Source organism: Curcuma longa, chromosome 8 (genome assembly GCF_044706935.1).
Source record: "Curcuma longa cultivar G26 ecotype Majalengka, Jawa Barat chromosome 8, ITB_CL_G26_1.1, whole genome shotgun sequence".
In the NCBI taxonomy this organism is placed as follows: Eukaryota; Viridiplantae; Streptophyta; class Magnoliopsida; order Zingiberales; family Zingiberaceae; genus Curcuma; species Curcuma longa.
Genome location: NC_133868.1, coordinates 1,642,616 through 1,667,018, shown reverse-complemented (window position 1 = coordinate 1,667,018; position 24,403 = coordinate 1,642,616). Strand labels below are relative to the sequence as shown.

At 35.5% G+C, this 24,403-nt stretch overlaps 1 protein-coding gene across 2 annotated transcripts; it reads left to right on the top strand.

The window, feature by feature from the left end:
- The first annotated feature begins 3,315 nt into the window (after positions 1 to 3,315).
- Positions 3,316 to 22,690, top strand: LOC141833251 (uncharacterized). 2 transcript variants are annotated; one of them, XM_074720649.1, is made up of 6 exons: positions 3,316 to 3,450; positions 3,564 to 3,683; positions 3,818 to 4,135; positions 10,297 to 11,516; positions 11,883 to 13,174; positions 22,375 to 22,690. In XM_074720649.1, exons 3-5 carry the CDS (start codon positions 3,818 to 3,820, stop codon positions 13,162 to 13,164), a joined length of 2,820 nt encoding a protein of 939 aa, XP_074576750.1. In that variant the 5' UTR covers positions 3,316 to 3,450; positions 3,564 to 3,683; the 3' UTR covers positions 13,165 to 13,174; positions 22,375 to 22,690. The 2 variants fall into 2 exon arrangements, with proteins under 2 accessions (XP_074576750.1, XP_074576751.1); XM_074720650.1 differs by having other exon boundaries at positions 3,529 to 3,683.
- Positions 22,691 to 24,403: the final 1,713 nt, after the last annotated feature.

Sequence of the window (24,403 nt, the reverse complement as noted above, 5' to 3'; positions counted from 1 at the left end):
CAAATATGCTTATGTAATAGAATAAATACATACTAAATAATACCGAAAATATAAGCATAAAACACATGCATCAATCATCTTGTCACTTTGGTTGATTAATCTTGAATTTTATTCATAGCAATATTATCTCTTGGTAGATTAATTTGGTTGATTGTGACTTTGGTCAACTAAATAACACTTTTGGTGGACCACTATTGGCTAGGCACATTTTCGTCAATAAACTTTTAACATGTGCTCGAGTGAGTCGAATGAATTTTATGCTTTTTTATTTTTGAAATCTAATGGAATAAATGCATGCTAAATAATACCAAAAACATATAACACACACATCAATCACCTTATCACTTTGGTTGACTAATCTTGAATTTTATTCATAGCAATATAATCTCTTGGCAGATTAATTCGATTGATTGTGACTTTGGTCAACTAAATAAATAACACTTTTGGTCGACCACTTCTGATTTTTTTTCTATTGGCTAGGCACATTTGGTGGACAAACTATTAACATTTAGTCAACCAACTTGAATTAATTTTGAGTTTACCATTTGGTTGATTAATTTTTTATTTTATGAATATTAATCAATAAATTCAAAAAAAATTAAATAACACAAAAATATGAATAAATACAAAATATGAAGCATTTGATCAACCAAGGTTATGATTTAATAAGCCAAATATGATGGAGCAACTTTTTACCGCTTAGTTGAGTGGAGTTGTCCTCAATCAATTATCTATTGACTTTGACTTCAAAACATCTATTGATTCTTGATTATGTCATGCACTTAGGTTGCAAGAAAGTTTCCCTCATTCCAAAAATAGAGCTCCCTCATAAACTTCTTTTCTAGAAGGTCTTCTCTTAGATATTTTATATGTGTCTAGTATATATGATCATCTTTTTTAACCTACTAGGACTTTTTACATGTCTGATATGTCATTCTTTACCTACCAATACTTCTTATTTGTTGTCAAATGTCCGACCCACCTTGACCCATTTAGACATCACTTTGACTTGCCAAATGTCTAGTCCACTTGTCCTTGATCATTACTTTTGTCTGTCAAATGTCTAGTCCACTTGTCCTATTTGATCTTTTCTCCTAGCAACTCCTATTGAGTTTTCTCATTGCTCTTGTAATGTACTTAAGTTTTTTGTCTAGGCATACTTAATATGTATATTTGAACACACACCAACTAACATTAAGTTTTTTTTGTCATACATCAAAACACACAGGTTCAATTACTTGGTGCATGCTTTCACCAATAAGACCAACACCACCACAACTCCACTACCTTGGTTAGTAGATGACCCATTAATAAAGACCTTACATGGCTCTTCTTTCTTTCTACAAGTGATTTCAATTAAGAAATTAGTCAAGGGTTGGGCTTTGATTGTCACTTGACGCTCATATTAGAGGGCATATTCTCTTTGGTTGGTGGTCCACATAATTAATCATCTCGAAACATCGAGATGGATGAGGCGATCCCCATTGAGCTATTAGTTGACATTGTGATCAAGTTCGATAAGAAGTAGGGTGTAGAGTTGGAGCCTTTTGGCAGTAAAGGATAGCGCCATGGTCAACTTCTCTAGATTGGTATATTTAAGCTTTGTTCCTTTTATTAGTTGACTAGTATAGTGTATATATGCTTTTGAATCGGCCCCTCCTATCCGATGAGAATTGTGCTAACAATCCCCTTTGTGGCTACCCCAAGTATGCCCACAATTGTTCACATGCAACATTTTTAAAGAGGATTGGGAGGTCAACCAAGTACCTCTTCATTTTAGTGAAGGCCTATTTAAATTCGCCATCCCATTGAAGCAAGGAACCTTCCTTAGAAATTTAAAGAACCACAAACTTCAGTCGGCGGATAGAGATAAATCTATAGAGCGTCGTGACTCAGGCAACTAGCCATTAAACCTCCTGTAAATTCTGGGGGAGATCATATCATGAGGGCTAAAATATCTTGTCCATCAATCATTATTACTCCTGCATTCTTCAATATGAATGGATGACTACACAATAGAAGATATCATCAGAGTTGATGAAATTAATCATATCTTGGTTTGTCTTGACCAAGATAATTTGATTGTATGACTCAGGTAATCAGCCGTTGAACCTCCTGTAAATTCTTGGGGGAGATCATGTCACGAGGACTAAAATATCTTGTTAATCAATCATTGTTAATTAGATGACTCTTGCATTCTTCAGCATGAATGAATAATCACACAATAAAAGATATCATCAAAGTTAATGAAACTAACCTTATTTTAGTTTGTCTTGACCAAGGAAATTTGATTGTATCCTTGGTACATATCCATTAGATAAATTCATGGCCAATAGTTGAAGCCACTGATAACTGATATTTTGATAAATTATTTTGACTCTTATATTTGATATTTTTATCCTCTAATATGTTTCAATTCTTATTCATATCGTATTTTATAAGCAAGAGTATATTTTGAACTTCATTACAATTTCTGTACACTTATGATATTATTTTTTAAAATATGAATATTAACTTATAGGGAAGCAAAAGAGAGTATCAACTAGAACTCAGAGCACACCACAATAGGGAACATAACCTAGTTGTGTCCCTCTCTGCAATGTGACCGCACTCCACAGTAACTCACACAACCTGACTGTTTTCTTTCCTTTCAATTAATCCTCTAAATATCTCTGTGAGCTGGGTTGTACAGGGCCCTCCCAATGCTCGGGGGCATGTACTCAAGGGAGCTCTACGCTTGTGGTGCTAGTGAATCAACATGGAGCTTAGTGGAAATAAGAGCTACGTGTTATCGGAAGGCCTCCACGGTTGTGGTTGTGATAAATTGAGCAAGCTGCCACAACGTGATGGGCCTTGCCATCATCTTCAGAGGATTGACGAAAGATTATCGTCGCCATTGCTAGATGATTTTGAGTCTTTCGAATAATTTCTTTTCATGTTTACCATTCTCAATATCTTAACTCTAGTATTCCCATAGACATGTCTTCTTTGTCGACCCAGTCAGAACTCAAGCAACCTCCCATAGTGACTTACTTTAACTAAGAATCGTATGGTTCCTCCTCTCTTTCGATACCTATGCATTAGTAGATCCGTTATTCCCTCTCCCCTTTGGCTAATCGTCACCCCATCAACCAGATTCAGTTTAATTTCCTTCTATTTGTGCTCTCCATGCCTGAAATGACCGTTGGATAAGACCATTCCGTAGATCGGACGGGCTGGCTTCTTCTGAAACCGTTTCGTTCTATTCTCCTCTTTTTAAACGCCTATAAATGTCATCTGGTTAATTCGCTGCCAAAATCCCAAATTCCTCTTCCTTTCTGTCGAATTAAAAATAGAGACGAGAGAGGGCGCAGCAGGGGAGCTCCGTCTTCTTACCCTACCTCGTATCTTCTTTCCAAACCCAAATCTCCGTTGCCGACACCGAAACCCTCTCGCTCCCAGGCGGGAATGGTTAGTTCAGGATTTGTTGATCTGATCGATTGTAGTTCCTTAGGATTTGTCTGTTTTCACCCTTATATCTTCCTTCAGATTAGTTCCACGATCTTTTTTTCGCCTCATTTCAGCTACCGCTTGGGCTCCGGTTCGTGCTTTTGTCGGATTTTTCTCGGTGGAAAAGTCGCTCCTTGTAGGGCTATTCGTTGATTTGAAGCTTACCTTTTGTTAGGGTTTTCGACTTCGTCCAGGTTCACCTTTTAATTACGAAAATAGGAATCTTTATCATAATCATCATTATTATTTTCTTTTCCGCATTTATTTGTATTGTTGTGATTTCTCCTCTCGGCGTTATGTTCCGATTGCCTTTTTACTATAACTTTAGATGGGAAGAAGTGGAGGAAGGGACAGGATAAGCAGTGACTACATGCCGAGGTTGGAAGAGAAGGATCGGCGGAGTGGATGGGGCGTTGCTCCTTCCTCAAGGCACTTGTGGGTTGGAAATTTGAGTCCTCATGTCTCCCAGAACAGTCTGTACGAGCATTTCCTCAAGTTTGGGGACATTGAGAACATAGCTTACACACCTGGCCGGAGCTATGCGTTTGTGAACTTTAAGAAAGAGGAAGATGCAGTCATCGCTTTGAGAGGTCTCCAGGGGTTCATTGTTGCCGGGAATCCTCTTAGAGTCGAGTTTGCAAAGGGGGTTAGTGATGAAAATCCTTGTTTGCACACAATATTCTTTTCCTTACGGTTTTGTTGTACCCATGTATTTGCAAGTCATGTATTGCTTTGTGCACTTTACATCACAAAATTAACAAAGAAAAGTTCCATTAAAATTTATTAACCATCACACCATTCAATTCTATCATGAAAGTGCCTAGAGATGCATAACATTTAAAATTGACCTAGGTCAGGTACCAACACTCCATCTAATCTTGTAGGATTATTATCATACATGAACTCAATAGGTGACCTCAAGCTTGTATCTTTTTACTCATGTAACCTTAGAAGAAGTGTTACATTCAATCAATTTTCTCAACAATATGCTGTTCCTTCAGATAATACTGATAGCTTTTCATTATCTGCAATTGATTTTATTTAGAAATTTACCTACTTAGCAAGACTAATGATCTAAGTGGGTAAGATCAAATGAACAAAGAGGGACATAACCTTCAACAAGAAAAGGAGAAATAAGATATTACAAAAACCCATGTAAAGGCTATCTGAATGATAGATGATTCAATCTTAAACAGCTGATTTTTCATGGAACCTTTAAACTTCAACCAGTTATAGTCCCTAAACTCATCTGTTGAATTATTTCTCTTAGCATGATAATTTCTTAGATTATTATTTAATTGCCAATTAGGGTGTTGAGAAAAGAACAATATAACACCCAAAATAAGAATCCATGAGTTCCAACTTTTCAATTGAGCTGTCTGCATATATCTTATGCCACTATCTAAGGAGAATATACAAAATGTGAAAACATAGTAAGTCTGTTTCTTACATTCTAAATCTATTGTTTGTTCCCTGTTGTGACATGGAAGAAACTTGGCTTCCTCGTTGTTGCACACTGATCTTTTGGTGGTGATTAACACATTGTTGAGGAGCATCTTTTTAATATATTATATTTTCCCCTTAAGTAGATGACATGTAGTATCTTCTTGTTGACCTAAACTATTGTATTTAATCTGTGAAATATTTAAGATGAATGCCAGCTAATCCAGTATATACAATATTCATGATTGTCTCTTGAGGGCATGAAAAGGAATGGTACCAGGAAAAATGTCTGTTGACACTTTTCTGTCTCTATGACAGGAAAGTAATTCCATTCTAACTGTATCCCTGCAAATATTAAAGAACGGCAGTCAAAGTAACTATTGCTCACATATAGTCTAGTTATCTTCCGTGCTGCGTGTTCCTGGCACAGAAATGCATTGGCTGTTTATGGCCTGTTTTGGTAAATAACTCAAATTCAAGAGAAAAGTAATCAGAAATTGAGGATTTAGTAGATTGAACTTTCTATTACAACAATATGAACCTCATTGCTGAAGCAAGTTAATATTCACAATTTTTACTACAAGAATATGAGTCATTGGTGAAGCAAATTAGTCTGCACAATTTTCACTACAATAATATGAACCTCATCGTTGAAGCAAGATAATCTACACAATCTTTTTACTCATTTGGTACGTTTTTTAATCTGACTCCATATATAATGTTTAGTGTAGGGAAACATTTGATTAAATATGGTTGCGGTAAAGAAGAGGATAATCTCAGATTCTCATTACGCCAGTTGAGCTGTTTAAACAAGTCAATAAACGAATACAATATATTGATTTGCATCATGATTTCTCATGTATCATGCTTACAAAGATACCTTATAATCACACATTGCTTATCCTCTTTAGAATGATCCCTTTCACTCTTTTGTTCCCAGATAATCAAATACTTAATATTGTATGCATTTATTTCCTGTAGACTGCATATTGTCACTATTAGCCTTTTGTTTGACAACTAAGTTAATTTGCCATTAACGAAAACTGCATTGGTTCACCACATGAACACTTATAGTTGATCTCCCTTCATGTTTGTATATTCTAAGCAGCTTCCACATTTTCCTTTAAGAAGTTAGTATAGCTTCTGCAATGTTGAATTTAACTAAAAAATAATATGAAGCAATTTGCAAAAATATGTTATTCAAGTAATTTAATTGCAAACAACCTCGATCTATGAAAGCAATAGCTACTTCATGCCAAAGAAAAATGGGCAACAGGGGTGGAAGAGGATGAAAAAACTCTACAAAGATATCAAATGGAGAAAAAAAATCCAATTGAATTAATTAGAAAAAAAATGAATAACTATACATGTATAAGCCTCCAACATATCAATGCAAGACTATTTATTCATACACTCTTTGATGGATGGACCGGGAATTCTTAATTCCTTTCTTAAGTCACTGTTAGCATTCAAGTGAATAAATCCATAAAATGGTTCTGATAACCATTATCTTATAGATTATACATGACTTTGCTTTGTTTTCTCACCCATTTTACTTGTCCCAGTTACTTATCCTAACTACTTCAAATTCTTTGTCCTATATTTAACACACATAAACATATTATCTTTTAGATTTAGTTCTTCTGAAAAAAGTTTCAAACCCCTGGAACTTAGGTTGAGAACTGAATAAATCCCAATTATGAAGATTAAAGACATCTTTATTAAGCATTCTTGTTTTTATGAACATTAATTGTTCACTCAGAATCTATTGAATTCCTGTTTAAAATATAGTTTCAGACATAGACATAATGCCAAGATAGTAGACAGGTGCTTAGGTGTTTGACACTAAAATAATATTAATAAAATAGAGAAAAATTATATTTGGATTAAGATAACATAAACTAAATTGATCATTTTTCTTCTCTAATTTGAATGTGAGGTTTTCCGATTTCCATAAATAATGTCTTGATAAATTAATAAACTAGCTTGGTCTAGGCAATTTACTTGAATATTGAAGCAATAAGTGATTGCATACACATATGTGCATATAACATATGCCTGTGGCAAAACAGCATATGTGATGGAATTACATACTTCCTAAAACTATGACGAGAACCAGATAATTTTGGCTTAGTTAAGAAACAATATCTACGCACTTAGTACTAACAGCTAACTGTATGTCCTAAATTCTTGGGTCCAACTATGCGCGTCACCTATATGTGAGTAGGGATTAGTTAATACATACTAAATCATGCATCACATAAACTTCGTTAAATGGTTCTACATTGAACAAAGTTCATTTGGGAAATAACAGTTATTTTAGTCATATATAAAGCAATTTGTTTCCATTTAAAATATTGAAAGTTCTGATTACTCAGTTGTCAGTTTATCTGAGTAGCGAGTGAAAGCTAATTCTTGGATTTGCTGACTAATTAATGTGCAAAAGAAAGGAGTTCCTTGTTGCATCCTAGCCAATGGAAAATTTAATAATGAGTTTAAGATTTGTTTGACATGTAAAAACAGTACTGAACTTGGATTACTGATGTTTCAAGTTGGACAATGAAGTGTGTAAATTGTAGCTACAAATTCAGTATTCTGTTGTGAGTGCCATATGCTTAGAAGTGTGTAAAAAATTTAGCTGTTTCAATGAAAGCGGTTTGATGCCCTTTTAGATTGGATGAAGTGCAGTAATCTCAATTCTTTGATAGAACATGATTAATGGGGATGCATTTTCTTATGGAGATGTTTTAGGGAAGAGATAAAACCGACTTCAAGTTTGTTTGTAAACAATAAGAGAAAAAAATGTAAAATAATGGTATTTATATGAACTGCCCCTATATTTTGTATATATGAAGACAGTAGGGATTGCTCATTTTCTATTTCACTTGACTTCTCTCTCTCTCCCCCATTGCAGGTAAATTATCTTCTTTTCATGAATTGCTTTAGGAACATTAACAAGAAGAGTAATGAAATGTAAATAATCAAAGTTTTTGAAGAAATATTTCTATAACTTGACAGTATTACACTCATTGCTTTTGTTGATGTTTCATCTATCATCTATGTCCCTTCTGTTCTAGGGCTATATACCTCAGACTTGTTTTTTCTTGATTAATCATTAAAAGTGACACCAAATGTTTACTACCTGGTTATTAGAGATCAAATTAAATGCTAACTTCAGGTGTGATGGTAAGACCAATGATATGCTTCTGAAGACTAAGAAGTGGTTACGGTTATTTCAATTCCATATTATTATCTGGCAATGTATTTGGACTAATACTGTTGTAAAATTTGGATCTATTAATGTCATTGTTCAGCTACTTTATTTGTCCTTCAAAGGGAAGAAGTAGAAACAAGGTTCATGTAGATATTCATATTTCCCCTTCAAAGAAAAGAGCAATAAAAACTAGGTTCATATAGACACTGCTCCTTAGCTTCTAAAGTCTCTCTGATATGAGCACGTGGTATTCCAGCTCCTTAATTGATCATGATAGCACTGTGCACTGTCCCCATCCTCTCCTGAATACAGAGTAGGTCTGTGTAGAAATGCATCATGTAGGGGAATCAAGGTATCTCAAATACTTAAGTCTGCTTAGTATGAGGAAAGAAAATAAGGTAATAAAAAGATTTCACAGCTGTATTTTTCTTTAGTTTTCATTTGCATAAAACTGGAAGGAAAAAAATTTAGAAATTTCAGTTCTAGTTTTCTTTTATATTGTTTTCTTACAATTTAAATGGAAAACTCACTTTCATGTGCAACCTTTTTGGTGAGTTTTTTTTACTTTATCCTCTGTATTTTCTTAGTTATTTCATTCTTTTAAACAAGATTTTAGTGGTGAAAACTATAAAAAATTCTATAGGATGCAAATTGCTTGCAAAGTAATAGAATAATATACTTGTTTCTTGCAAAGTACTTATAGAATCCAGAAGGCACTATCTTTGCTTAGGGTTTAAACGAATCAAATGTTCGTGAGCAACATTGATGTTTGACTTAATAAGTGTTTATTTATGCTCGTTCAACGTGCACAAAGTTAATTAAATGAATAACTTGAACAATTCATTAAACTAAATGAACAAGCTTGAAAATATGTGTAATCAGCTTGTTAATATTCCTGAATAGAGATTGTGACCAATGATCATAAATGATGTTCACGAACAAAGGTTGGGGCCCGTACTTATTAACAAAGCCTTTATCAAGCTTATAAATAAAACTGTAAATAAACAAAGAAATTCACAAAACAAACAAAGAAGCTTGAAATATCAAGCTCACTAACCAACCAAATAACTTTAAAAATGTAAAAACTTCAAACAATCAAATAATCTCAATCAAATAAGCTCAAATTAAGAGGATAACATTTAAACAAACCCTCATGTCAAGCTTGAACCAAGTTCTAGCTTAAAAAAAGAATCTAAACTAGACTTGAACAACGATTTCAATAGCTTGGTTAATCTTAGGATCAGTTTGCCTTGGCTCGGTTAACATACCAAACAATCTTGAACATAACGAAGTTTGGTTCAGCTGGCTGTTTGCAGCCCTATTTATACCTACCTCGCTCATTTATACGTAAGATATGATTAGGTGCTAAGTTGGCTTGCCACTTGGTTGCTTATCTTGTACTAGGGCAGAAAATACAATAGGTGCACTTTTGCTGTGAACAACTAAGGAAGCAGTGTGAGCATAGTCAACCTAATTATGCACCTTGAACAGCATTCGTATTTGGATGCTCCTTTTATGATATTCCTCGAATACAAGACATCATCAAGGTGTTAATTTGTTTTATGGGTATGCTCCAAATTCCAAAGCTCTGTAACTATTGCAATGAGTTAGCCTTAAAACAAAGTTTAAGGTAACAGCTCAATGACCACTACTCTCTGTGATCTAAATCTCCTTTTGTACTACCAAATTTATGGACCACACAGCTGGAACTTTCAGCCTTTTTCATTGCATATTTTTTATCTTGCTTCTTGATCATGGATGTTTATCATTGCTTGCCAGTAGCACCAATTGCAAATTAGTGTTCTTAACTCATGTCAAACTTAAGAACTATTTATTTTCATATTCTTATATAGAAGAATTTGATTTCAAGTTCACTTTCCCAAAGTTGATAGAATCTCGGCCAACATTTGCTGATTTTGTAATTTTCCAGGGTCAAAACCTATTTTTTTCTCTAAGATTGTGCATCTTGAGCCTCATCATACCAATTGTTGTGTATATATGACACTCATGATGTTCTAGCTGCTTCAGTGCCATGTAGTTTATTTATTTAATTGCTTGGGACCAACTGTCCTCAACATCTAGCAGTGAGTGTCCAAGTAGTCTAAATTTAAGTTTCTAGTATTCATTTACTTTAGAAAATTGACTTACAGGACAGGGTTTCATTATCACCATTGGGTGATGAATATTCACATCCTAACGATGGAAGATATTCTACTGAACGTGGAGAGACATTGGTTAGAAGAGATTTTAGAAGTCATGACCATAGTCCTGAAAGGTCACATGAAAAGGAGAAGGGAAATGATAGCATGGAACCTTGTGAAGAGCTGTGGATAGGTTTCCCAGCATTTCTCAATGTTGAAAAAGATGATCTAAGGAGAGCTTTTTCTCCTTTTGGTGAAATTGACAACATCTCTACATTTCGTAGTTATGCCTTTGTAAGATATCGAAGTATAGTTGCAGCTTGCAGGGCTAAAGAAGCTCTTCAAGGAAAATTATTTAACAACCCCCGTGTGCAGATATGTTTTGCCAAAAGTGACTTTACTGACTCAGGGAGGAACCTTAGCAATGCCCCGTTTGCTTCACACCTTAAATCTAATTTCAGATCTGGTCCAAAAAATGCTGAACCTTCTCGGTGGGATAGGGGTTATGATAGTCATATTGAAAATTTCCCATCTTCTCCTCGTGATGCAAGACTTTTGCGGTCTAATGAAGCAAGTTTCATTGACTATGGGGAAAACAGTTATGTACGTCCTGCTGCAATTCCAGGATCCATTTTTGGTGTCAATGTTGAACATAACAGGATGCCAGAGTTGAATTCAGACAGAAGGATGTCAGAAGAACTTTATGATCGCTACAGAAATAGTCCCACAGTAGAGAGAGCTGGACGGTGGCATGATGTTCCTTTCGAAAGAGAGCGGAGAACTCCACCCCTTGATGATTCATGGGGAATAGAGGATAGTTCTTTTCCATCAGCTAAAAAGGCAAAACTAGATCCATTTTCTGAAAAAGAACTTCCAGAATATCCATTCTCTGACTTAGAACAAAGAAAGCATGACTTTGGACGGATGAAGTTCTCTCCCAATTTGCCTTACAATAGCATTTTCAATAAAGATTTTGAATCTGCTCCTTTGGCTCCTCAAAGTTTGAGGACTGTAAATGGTCCTTTCACTGACCGGGATGAATCATGGAGAGATTTAAATTATTTTCATGCAGGTCTTGGTTCAGATATAGCCAAGTCGCCAAGAGCAAGTCCTGAACGTCCACCCCTACAGATACTGGACTGGAAATGGGAGGGAACAATTGCAAAGGGTGGCACTCCTGTTTGTCGGGCACGTTGCTTTCCTGTTGGAAAAGTCCTTGACTTTATGTTGTAAGTTATTTAATATGCTAATTTATTGTTCTTTGAAATTTAGTTGGTTTTATATCTAAATATAGAAAGCAGATATTTAGACAACGAAACTTCCTGTGCAAATGAAAATAATCTGTATTTGGAACCTTCTTTTTATTTATTTACTCATTCATCCAATTGTCCTGCACTTTCAGATGGCCTGTACTTATTGGATCGGTTATATTTGCTACTCTACTTTTAGTTTGATTCTTTTTCACTTATCATTATGTTGCTAGTTTAAATGACAGTTTTTTTTAAAGTAAATTTCGTTGCACGAATAATTTCTGATTTATTCATGTGGAATTTTTACATGTTATCAATTTCAAAATTCTCACTATCACATTGCAGACCAGAGTTCTTAAATTGCACAGCTAGAACAGGCCTCGACATGCTTGCTAAACATTATTATCAGGCAACCAGTTCGTGGGTGGTGTTCTTTGTTCCTGAAAATGACACTGATTTTGTTTTTTACAATGAATTCATGCATTATCTGGGAGAGAAACAGCGCATAGCTGTTGCTAAGCTTGGTGAGAAGGTTACCTTATTTCTAGTGCCACCATCAGACTTTTCTGAACAAGTTCTAAAAGTTCCCGGGAAGATGAGCATCTCTGGTGTCATTTTAAAGTTTCAACAACCTGATTCCAACTTCAGTTCCCTCCACCAACCTATTGAAGTCGCTGAAGTAAAACTGCCAACCCTTGTGCCTCCATCAAGTGATCTTGTTAGTATTCATGAAAATGCATCATTAGCAAAGAGTATATCCCCTGATTTAAGGGCTATTTCTAAGAGTCAGAGCTATTTCAACCCATCTTCTGGATTTTTACCTCCTCCAGCTCCTTATTCGCCACTGCAAAAACTGAAAGAAAATCTTCCTTACTCTGGTTCCATTCAACCAATGGAAAAATTTCCGGACTATCATTTGACAAGCAGACATGACCAACTCCAGCCTCTAAATTCAGCAAAGTCACCAAGTTGGTCTAATCAAATGCACATTCCAACTTCTGATCGTGGAACTTTTGCTCTTCTTCCAAGCACTGGTTCACAAATAACTAGTAGTTCTAATGCAGAGCCACACCCACTGGGAAATCTTAAGGTTTCCCAAGGATATGCTTCAAGCAATTATGCAGCTGAAACTTCATCCATTCCCTTGCACACAGGCAAGTTTACTACACAAGTACATGCAGAGCCTCAAGCATCTTCAAATGTTCCATCCCCCCTAGAGCCAGAGCAACTTGCTCAACTGGCAATTCTTCTGGGGCAACATAAACAGTTAGGTAAAGAACCTGCCTTTTCAATTGAAGGTCAGAAGAAACAGTCAAACTTGTTGCAAATTGCCAATTCACATGCTTTGGCTCCAGCACTGAATGCCCAAGCTTCAGATCAAAATTCTGCGACACATACCCATTCTTTCCCTTCTAGTTCTTTAGGTGCACAACTTAATCAGGTGCCACAGAACCAGAAGCAACAATCAAATATTCCTGCAGTGCAAACCTTAGTTAACTCTGGTCTGCAAAACCAGCAAGCAGACACAGAAGCAGATCCTCAGAAGCGTCTGCAGGCAACTCTGCAGCTTGCTGCAACACTTCTTCAACAGATTCAACAACAATCAAAAAGTGTTGATCAATCATAGATTTGAGAAGGTACACTTTCTGCATCTTCTTTCATTTTTGTAACACTTTACAAGTATAACTTGATAAATTTAAGATAACTTAGCCTAATCAATAGTGTATGAGAACCTTGTATAACAACTGAATTTGTATTGATGCAAGGTTTTTTGGATATGATGATGTCTAAGTTTAAAACATGTTTCTTGTCCCTGGAAGATGAAATCGAAAGAGATATGTCTTTTAATGGAATTTGAATCTTGAAAAAGGAAAAATAAAAGAAAACCAAGATGTTGTGTTTACTGGCAAATAGATAACACAATACACTATTTTTTTATTATTCTTTTGTAAATTAGCACTCTCAGCATTTTGAGTTTTTGAAATTCTTTTTTTTTGATCTCTCCTCTTGATCTGTAGCACTAGCTATAATACATCTTGCCTTAAACTTGCATCTTTTATACTTGGGAACTGTTGCTATTTTTATTGTAAAATCTTTTGATTTGAACTCGCTATATGTATAGATCATCTTATATTTGCTTAGAGGTCACTGCAAACATTTGCTTTGGTATTATTGTATATGACCTTTAATTAAGATTGCTACCAGATTTTAGCATTGAAAGCTTATTGTAGAACTGATTCAGATTCCTAGCCATTCATTGATCCATATTCAACTTTATATTAAACATCTAACAAAATAATATCTGGTATCCTGATATCTTTGGGCAGGAGTTATTCCATACCGTTCGTAAACATTGCTGATAACTTCTTTTGTTGCATTGAGTTAAATTTCCTTGAAAGCATGTTGGATTGGAAAACTATAGAGAGCGAAGCTTTTTAGGCCATGGAGTTGGATGTTTAGTTCTGCAATCATTTGTCTTATCCAGTAAGACATTTGCAACTTAAATAGGTGCCGCAATTATTTTGCAGTTGAATAAAAAGCTTTGTTAGAAATTACAATGTTTGTCTTTCTGCAGCTTATGTAGAAAGTGATGGATTATTTATAAAGCTCTTACATTGTTAGCTAAACCATTATTTTTAATTCAAAGAGGTTGATAGATCGTTTACAAATTAACAAGAACTAAAGGAATAAGGATTCATAAAAAACTAAAGTGCAAAAGACTGCTATGCATGTCAATGTGTACGACTGTACACATCATGATTGGGTAATTCAGAAATTTGGAAAAGAAGGCTCTCCAAAATGATGTTGGGATTCTGCTTCTCCCTTGTGTATTAAGCTTAAACTATTTCACACTTCCACACATGTTGTGCTTACCGTAGAGATTAGTGTCTTTCATGTTGTTGTACTATCAGCAATACTTAGGAAAAGCCCCTATCCATGTCGCGATTTACTATTTTATGACCTACTATTTGCTAAACTGCCTTGGCTAAATGCAATGTGAGGGCATCACCCTTAGTTATTTTCTGTAATTGAAAAATGGGCAACATGGAAGTACATGCCATTCAACTAGAAAAAGAGAATGGAGAATGGCACAACATGAGCATTAAATGCTTTTTGGGAGATCTCTAAATCACTAGCATTACTATCTAAATCATGAGCATCAAGATGTTGGTTCTAGACCCAAGTGGTAGTATTGGGCCTTTAGCTATTGTCTAGAGACCATTCTTTGAATTTAAGATGTTTTTATAGGATCCTCATGTACAATTTTAAATTCTGATTTGGGCAAATTAATAATCATTAAGTGCTCTTTTCGGATAACACGTACAAAGAGACCTGCCAAAGACTTGTTTGCCATTAAATTTTTCATTAACCTTTGAAAGCTATTTTTTTGTGATTAGTTTCTTTCTTTCCTATCTATCGTCTATGTATTTTAATTATTCACTATAGCGAAGCAAGTGTTTGAATATATTAAGATATAACAAGTAGGTACCCCATCAACATGTGGAAAGTACTTTCCTCCCAAAATAATCTGTGTAACTTAGTGTATGCATCTAAATGTGCAAGTGTCTATGTGTTTTAATTCATCACAATTAGGTTCACCAAACCAAGAGTGAATCAAGTATGACCTAACTCTAGAGGCAAAACAAGCATTTGAAATGAAAGTGTGCCATCACTAACCTAAGTTTGCCCTCACATCTTCTTTGTTGCTGAGTTAGGAGATCTTAAAAAGGCAAGTCGCTAGGAAAAACTTTATTGGACTATCTTCCTATGTTTTCTAATCACAAAGCTAGGGAACTATATCAGAAACATATTATTATTCTGACACCTTTGTTCCAGCCTACATATTATTATCATTCTGACATAAGTGTGTTGTGCCAATACTTGAGGAAGAATATAAGAAAAGTCGAACTCCATATCCTTTCTCTTGTTATTGGAGGCCCCCTTTGCTATATACTAAACAGTTATTAGACTCACTTACATATGCCAGAAGGTCAAGGAAGTTGGTGGCTTGATTATATAGGAGTCAACACTTGAAGCCCCAGTGAATGGCAGCTGCTCTCACCATATGAAAGCAGTAACAAACCACCGCATTAAATCATTTATCACTATAGAAAAGAATCATCACTTTTGGAATTATAATAGAAGATAATATTTTCGAGTAATATTATATGTTAAATGTAATTTCTTTCTGTTAGTGTGAATAGAATACATAAATCATAGAGCTGTAATCTTAAAATGTTTACTTGACAACAAATTGTATATATGATAAGATGATTATGACAAGGGCTATAACTCAAGTTGGAGCACCTTGTTTACACTGGCACTCCTGCTAAAAGAGCCTATTATGCAATGAACATAAGTGAACTTATTGATAAATTGTTCTCACTCTATAGATTGGTTTAAAGGCCTATTATGTGACATAAATGCAACAGATTGTTTAATACCACATTGTACTCAGTATCACAAGGTCAACATTTGACTTCCTCTCCCCAATCATATTAAGATGATAGAAGTCTTTTATGGGCAATGGCCAATTAAAATTATGTGGATTCTACTTAGAAAAAAATACTAATCATTCAGTAAAAAACACATAATATAGCAACAGATTAAGTTATATTTACTAATAATATGGATATAATTATTAAGTGGTTATAAGTTGGAAACATATTTAAATGACAAATTACGAGTTGCCGCATCAAAAACATAATTATTGTTTAATATCACAAAAATAATTTTTTATAGTGGAGAAATATAATTAAAAAAGTCATTAAGTTTTAAGTCATTAAATCAACTGAATCAAATTTATATTTTCTTTCCATTTTGCATAGACACTCAAACTGCCTAATGGGACGACATATAACATATGTGATGCTGTCCCTTACCTGAAACACCTAGGTGGTTGCATATGCAGTCACTGGACCACTTTTTATAATACTCAAGCTCACCCAAAAGTGAATCTATTGACTATAACGCCAGCTATGATTCTCAAGTTAAACAAACAAATAGATTATTTATCAAACAAAAATGTTAATAAAAATAATCTAGAATTTTTATCTTCATTATAAGATACAGGTCCCTATTTATATAGGGATTTTATAGACCTATTCTAAGAGACTTTTTCTAATAAACATAATGTTATAACCAATACTCCCCCTCAAGTTGGAGCATAGATATTGATCATGCCCAAACTTGTTACAAAGATAATCAACTCGATTCCCATTTAAAGCTTTTGTGAAGATGTCCCCCAATTGTTCACCAGTTTTTACATATCCTGTAGTGATCAAGCCTTGTTGAATTTTCTCACGAATAAAATGACAATCAATTTCAATGTGCTCATGGAACACGGGATTTGATGCAATGTGAATAGCAGCTTGATTATCACACCATAGTTTTGCTGGCATTGAAATTTTGAGTCCTACTTCAGTCAACAGTTGATATATCCACATTATTTCACATACAGACTGTGTCATAGCCCTGTATTCTGATTCTGCACTGGATCGCGACACAACCTTTTGCTTTTTACTCTTCCATGACACTAAATTTCCTCCAACAAAGATACAATAATCTGAAGTAGACTTCCTATCCATTTTAGAACCTGCCCAATCTGCATCTGAAAAACATTCAATACGAGTGTGCCCATGATTTTTATATACAATTCCTCGTCCGGGTGCGCCCTTCAAGTAACACAAAATTTGCTCTAATGCGACCCAATGATGAACCGTTGGAGATGACATATACTGACTAACAACACTAACCGAATATGCAATATCTGGACGAGTTAAGGTAAGATAATTCAACTTTCCAACCAATCTTCGATATCTCTCTGGATGTTCAAATAATTTCCCATTTGCTGTAAGATCCACATTCTGAGTTATTGGAGTACTATAAGGTTTTGCCCTTAACTTTTTCGTCTCAGTTAATAAGTCGAGAACATATTTCCTTTGAGATAGAAATATACCATTTTTACTCATTACTTCAACACCTAAGAAATACTTTAGCATCCCTAAATCTTTTGTATGAAACTGAGTGAGAATGAAAGATTTGAGAGATGAAATTCCCGTAGTATCACTACCAGTAATCACAATATCATCCACATACACAACTAACAGAATAATACCAACTTCTGATTGCTTGTAGAACACAGAATGATCAGACTTGCTTTTCTTCATACCAAACTTTTCAATAACCTGATTAAATTTTCCAAACCAAGCACGAGGACTTTGTTTCAAACCATATAAAGTCTTTCGAAGACGACAAACTCGCCCCATCTCCCCCTGAGCAATGAAACCAGGAGGTTGCTCCATATACACCTCCTCTTGAAGATTACCATGAAGAAAAGCATTCTTGATATCAAGTTGATGTAAAGGCCAATGATGAGTAGCAGCAAGAGAAATAAATAAACGAACAGATGTCAACTTTGTAACAGGAGAAAAAGTATCAGAATAATCTATACCATATGTTTGACCATAACCCTTAGCAACAAGACGAGCTTTTAGTCTGACAACTGACAGCATGAATACATTCGTATACTTTTGTATAGGCCCAACCTGTGATGGCTCAAGAAGTGCCTGCAGATTGTATTGACCAAGCTGCAGGTCTGAGTTAACCGGAACTAGGGAACAGACACCAGCTACTGTGATTTTGAGATAGGTGTTATTGTCCTAGTATTAATAAATATCTTGTTTCAATCGATGTTACTTTCATGGAAGACACACCTTATTTTTCATCCTCACATATCCCGACTTCTCAAAAGGAAGATGATGATTTATTGGTATATTCTATTACATCCTGTACACCTATCTCAGAATCGACTCTTATCAAGCCTCCTATTATTGAAATATACTCCAGGCATCGACCTCCTGATTCATGTCCTGCACCTATTACTTTGTCATCAGATCCAATTCCGAATGATGATCTTCCTATTGCATTACGAAAAGGTAAATGTCAGTGTACTTATCCTATTACTTCGTTTGTTTCTAATAATGACTTGTCGTCTTCTTCCTGTTCTTTTATTGCCTCACTTGACTCTATTTCTATTCCTAAAACTGTCCGTGAGGCCTTATCTCATCATGGTTGGAGAGATGAAATTCCCGTAGTATCACTATCAGTAATCACAATATCATTCACATACACAACTAACAGAATAATACCAGTTTCTAATCATTCTGTGTTCTACAAGCAATCAGAAGCTGATATTATTCTGTTAGTTGTGTATGTGGATGATATTGTGATTACTGGTAGTGATACTACGGGAATTTCATCATGAAGAACAGAGGATGACATACGGTTAATGAGAAAACATGCAGTAGAAACCGCGTCTGCCCAAAAAGACTTGGGAACATTCATTTGGAATAAAAGAGCTCGTGCTGTTTCAAGAAGATGTCTATTCTTACGTTCAGCTACACCATTTTGGGATGGAGTATCAACACAAGAAGTTTCATGAAGTATACCATTCTGACTCATATAAGATTGAAATAGACTGGACGTATATTCTTTGGCATTGTCACTTCGTAGAGTACGGATGGACATATCGAACTGAGTTTTAATTTTCGCACAAAAAGCACTAAATAGAGAAAATAACTCAGAACGATTTTTCATTAAATATAACCAAGTTACACGAGAATAATCATCCACAAAAGTGACAAAATATCTAAAACCAGGTTTAGATAGAATAGGACAAGGACCCCAAATATCAGAATGAACTAACTCAAAAGGACTAATAGCACGTTTATTTATCCTTGGACTTGAACTAAGACGGTGATGTTTTGCAAACTGACATGACTCACAATTTAATGAAGACACGCTATTATATTGTGGACAGAGTTTCTTGAGCAATGAAAGAGATGGATGTCCTAACCTACAATGGGCGTTAAAAGGAGAATTCACACCTGAACAAACGAGAGATCTTGGGATAGGTGAATCAAGAATGTAGAGACTTCCATTTTCATGTCCTTTACCAATAATCTTCTTTGTCAAAAGATCCTGAAATAAACAATGATCAGGAAAGAATGAGATGCAACAGTTAAGATTTCGAGTTAATTGACTAACAGAGAGCAAATTAAAGGATAAATTTGGTAAATGTAAGACAGAGGATAAGGAAAGCAAAGAAGTGAGATTGACAGTGGCAGACCCACGAACGCAAGATGATGACCCATCAGCTAAGGTAACAATAGGAGTGCTGGATTTGTATATGAAAGTAGAAAAGAGATTAGAATTACCTGTCATATGATCTGTGGCACCAGAATCAATGACCTATTTAGAGGATGAGGAAACAAGGTATGCATTGTGGTTACCTGAATCAGCAATAGCAGTGATAGAGGAAGATGAAGACTTAAATGATTCCTGATATTGAGAGAACTTGACAAATTCTTCTGCAGAGACAAGCATTGGTTTATCAAAAGTAACATTTTTAGATACAATATGAGCTCAATGTTTTTGTTGATTTTTGTACTGAAGCCTACTGCTGTGAGAGAAAAGGAACTGACAGCATGAATACATTCGTATACTTTTGTATAGGCCCAACCTGTGATGGCTCAAGAAGTGCCTGCAGATTGTATTGACCAAGCTGCAGGTCTGAGTTAATCGGAACCAGGGAACAGACACCAGCTACGCCCAACCAACTCGGGCTTCAAGAAAAAAATTGTCACACCCAACCAACTCGGGCTTCAAGAAAAAAAAATCGGTTTGAGGTTCCTGGCTGCATTCGCGGAAAATTTCTCGTTCTCTTGCTTAGGGTTCTTGAGGGCCGTTGCAGCTGAGCTGGGTTACAATCGGCGGCGGGCAGCGGATCTCGCCGAGGTGGTGGTGAAGCTGCCGGAGGATCACCGGGTGTGCCTCGAGGCGATGGCGCGGCGGGAAAAGGAGAAGAGGGAGGCGCAGTCCAAGGCCGACCTGCTACGGGAGGTGAACTGCCGGCTGAGGAAGGATGGAGCAGAGGCAGCCGGCGTGGATGCGCGATCACAACTGGACGGGGCGCCGGGATAGCAGTTGGTGGGGACCTTCAACGCTGGCGTGCAAGCGTGAAGATTGGCGTCGCTGATGAACAGGAGCTCGCAAAGGAGATCGGTGTCGCGGATGCACAGGAGCAAACCTTCTGCTCTGCTCGCGATGTACCGCCTCCGCCTCCGCCGGATTGCGTCAGATTGATTCGGCGCGAGGGAAAAGAAAACCTAATTTCCAATGCTAGCGATGAGCAGGTTGGAGCGGACGTGCTCGATTCGGCGGCGATGTCTGGGACGCGTAGGTCGCAGACGAAGTCCCAATGGCTGAGCGCGTGGAAGAGAGCCTCGGCCGAAGGATAGAGGCAAAGGTCGCGAGGCTCCTCTGTTTCTCTCGCCTACTCTGTCTCTCTCGCGCGCCTAGGAATAAACTCGCGAAGAAGGAAATCCCGAAACAAAGGCGGCGCCGAAAATAAACCCTAATTTTACCAGCTCTGATACCATGTTAATAAAAATAATCTAGAATTCTTATCTTTATTATAAGATACAGGTCCCTATTTATATAGGGATTTTGACCTATTCTAGGAGACTTTTTCTAATAAACATAATGTTATAACCAATAAAAAAACAATAACACTGTTCAATTCCTTGTCATTTAGGTTAATATTGACACGCACAGCATGACATACACCTCACATTAATGTGAAATGTGATCATAAAGGTGTGAACCACACAACAAAAGAATCGAAGCTGCATGCAGGAGACTTGGCAATTCGGTTACAGTTAATGATGTATTAGGTTTATGAGGTTAAAGTAGTTATACATCTACTACTTTTTTACGTCTTCCCAATATGACAAACACATGCTATACTTCAACTCGTCCTGTTTCTCTTAAAGCTATTGATAAATGTTAATATGTTGAGCATTTTCTTTACTAGGGTATGTTTGGAGTTTCACAGGCATCTCCAACTAGCAATTAGGTTTTTGGAGATGAACAATATGTTGGGTTCGAATTAGATGAGAAATTTGATTATCATTGCTCTCGTTGCCACTCAATGATACTTGACTCATGTTTAACAATCTAAGGTTGCATTTGCTTAGTTGAAAAAAACTTTTTTTCTTTGTTTCAGGAAAAAGAAAATAAAAAAACGAAAAGAAAAGAAAAACGTATTTGTCAATGCCTTTTTGACTTGTTTAAATTTTTTTAAATAATTCACAAATCTATATCGCATTTTTTTTATCTTTCCATATAATCTGGTCAGTATAACAATTTGCAAGTACAACAACAACAACCAAGCCTTATCCCACTAAGTGGGGTCGGCTTATAACAATATGCAAGTAATTGATGATGTAAAAAAGAAGGAAGATGATGAATTGATGAGTTTTCAATATTCTCTCAATTACTTATAACAATCTGCAAGTAATTGAGAGAATATTGAAAACTCATCGATTCATCATCTTCCTTATTTTTTACATCATCATTTCTTCTGGAAGTATTAATGAGATGAGACTAATGTTGACAAATTTAAGGGACAATTCTAAAGAGGTGGAGGAAAGAGATTGAAACTTCAATTGCTCTCAACTGTTGTTATATTGCTCTTTTTTTTTCTCCCATAAATTTTTTGAAGGCATTCAACAACAAGGATTAAAGTTGTCACTTAGATTGTTTTAGAGTGATATGATAAATACAATTTATTTTGACGCAGATGCCCATGTGCTTCGGTGCATAGACTTTATTTGACCTTGTTTCAGACATTTTTTGTGTGTAAATATGTAATCACAGATGACAAATACTTGGCCTGTCATATTTTTGGTTTCCGAGGATAATAACTCATTTAATTGTGAATTTGTACGGTACATGAGCAGCTCATTACATGAATTTCTTTATTCGGTTGCAGTATACCTTGGAGCGAACTTTTGAGAACTATATGCATCTTGATACTTATATGACTGGATTATGCATGCTGAAATGTTCAAGAATCATAAGCCAGTTTATCTACCAACCCTCTCAGTCCAATTAGGCAGCAGCTAGGCATGTTGAAGGCTATATGAAAATTTGAGAGAGATGAAAGTTCAGCACATGACCAGTTAAAACTGTCTCAGTGCTTTACTTTTTTTTTCAAACGCTTTTGTCAAACTTATCCAGATATACTTTTCCTCTGCTTAGATACTGCTTTGATGTTTAACAATGATCAACCAAACACTTACTTTGTTTATATTATCTAGTGCTGATAATGCTACTAATGAGCATAATGTGACAGCAATGGAGTTTTTAGCCAATGCTATTCATTTTGATCTTACATAGTAGCATGGCATATGCACATTGCCGATAGGACTCATGTCTCTTATACTGTTAAGTTGCAGGCACGGTCTTGATGCATGAACCTTGTTCACTTGATCTCATTGTATTGCAACCTTCTTGGTGCATAGAGTAGATGTGAGTCCAAATTAGTAGCGGATGATTTAGTATTTCAATTTCAGTAGGTGGCTTTTTTTGTGCTTTCTTTCCTTACCTTTTCCCTCCAGATGCAGGAAGTGCCTTTCAACATCAGTAGGTATTTTGGTCATCCCAGTCAATATTTCAAATAGGCAATAATATTTAAGAAACGAGACATGTGTCTCATTTCTATCAGTAATGGTTAGAACTGACTAGCCAGGCCTAATTTTTGGTTTTGCACGTGGTTCAGATAATTGCATTAGAATACTGCAATATTGAACAGGCATTTATCTTAAGAAAGGTAGGCTTCAACTGATTTACTGAATTTTGTTTCTTTTGGATATTTGTTGCGACGGGATGAGTTGAAAGAATTCAAATTTCAAGCGCGAAGGTGAAATTGAAGGATAATTTCAGATATCGAATTGCTAATTTAACTATAAAACAATGAGGAACATGAAAGTACCGTAGGAAAATAAATAAAAATAAATATTATTAATGTAGGATAAGCTTGGACTGATTGGAGGCGGATGAGTAATTGATGACCTGGGAGTAATTTTTTCCTCTCTTACAATAGCACAAACAAACGAGTCAATTGTTAGTCATATTGAGTGCTCTTGTGTGACATTAGTTGGCTGTATCAAGTGATTGCCTTGTAAAAATATTTGATAAAAGAATGACAATAAAGACAATACTAACATGATTGTGTATGGTTGAAAGTTCTGCTACTCTTAATTTACGGTCTAATAATTCGTTAAGTGAATTATAACTACAAATTCACTATGAATGTCCCTTTATTAGAGACGAAGTATGCCTCATATTTCTTCTCTTTGAAACCAAACAATCAAATAAATATATAAGCGAAGGATTATTAAGAGCCTATAGAGAAAAGTCCACTTTGTAATCGCAAGCCCAACTAGAGCACTTGATCATAGCAAAAAATCCCAAACAATTTATGTGCACCCGCACCAAGCCAAATAGTTTCTAATGTTTATACATAATATATTTCAATAATTTTATTTTACTCATTGCTAATTGTCCGAAAAACTACTTTAGTCACTTGCTCGGGCCAATATAGCCTTGAGTAGGATGATTTTCTAGGTAGTCGATTGAAAAATATATCATAGCAAAGAACCCCAAACAATTATGTGGCACCCACACCAAGCCAAATAGTTTCCAATGCTTATATAGAACATGTTCCAACATTTCTATTTTACTCATTGCTAATTGTCTGTAAAACTACTTTAGTCAAATGATTGGGCCAATATAGCCCTGAGTAGGATGATTCTTTAGGTAGTTGATTGAAAAATATATTCAATTGATTGGATTTTCAAACAAAAATATTTTATTGTCCAAACCTTCGTATTTTGTATTTAGTTGACTCTTGAGTCAATTGACTCTTCTTGAATGTTTCAACTTTATATTGGATTTATATTTTGATGTATGATTAAATTTAAAATTAGATTATTTGTGATTTAATGATTTTGTTAAGT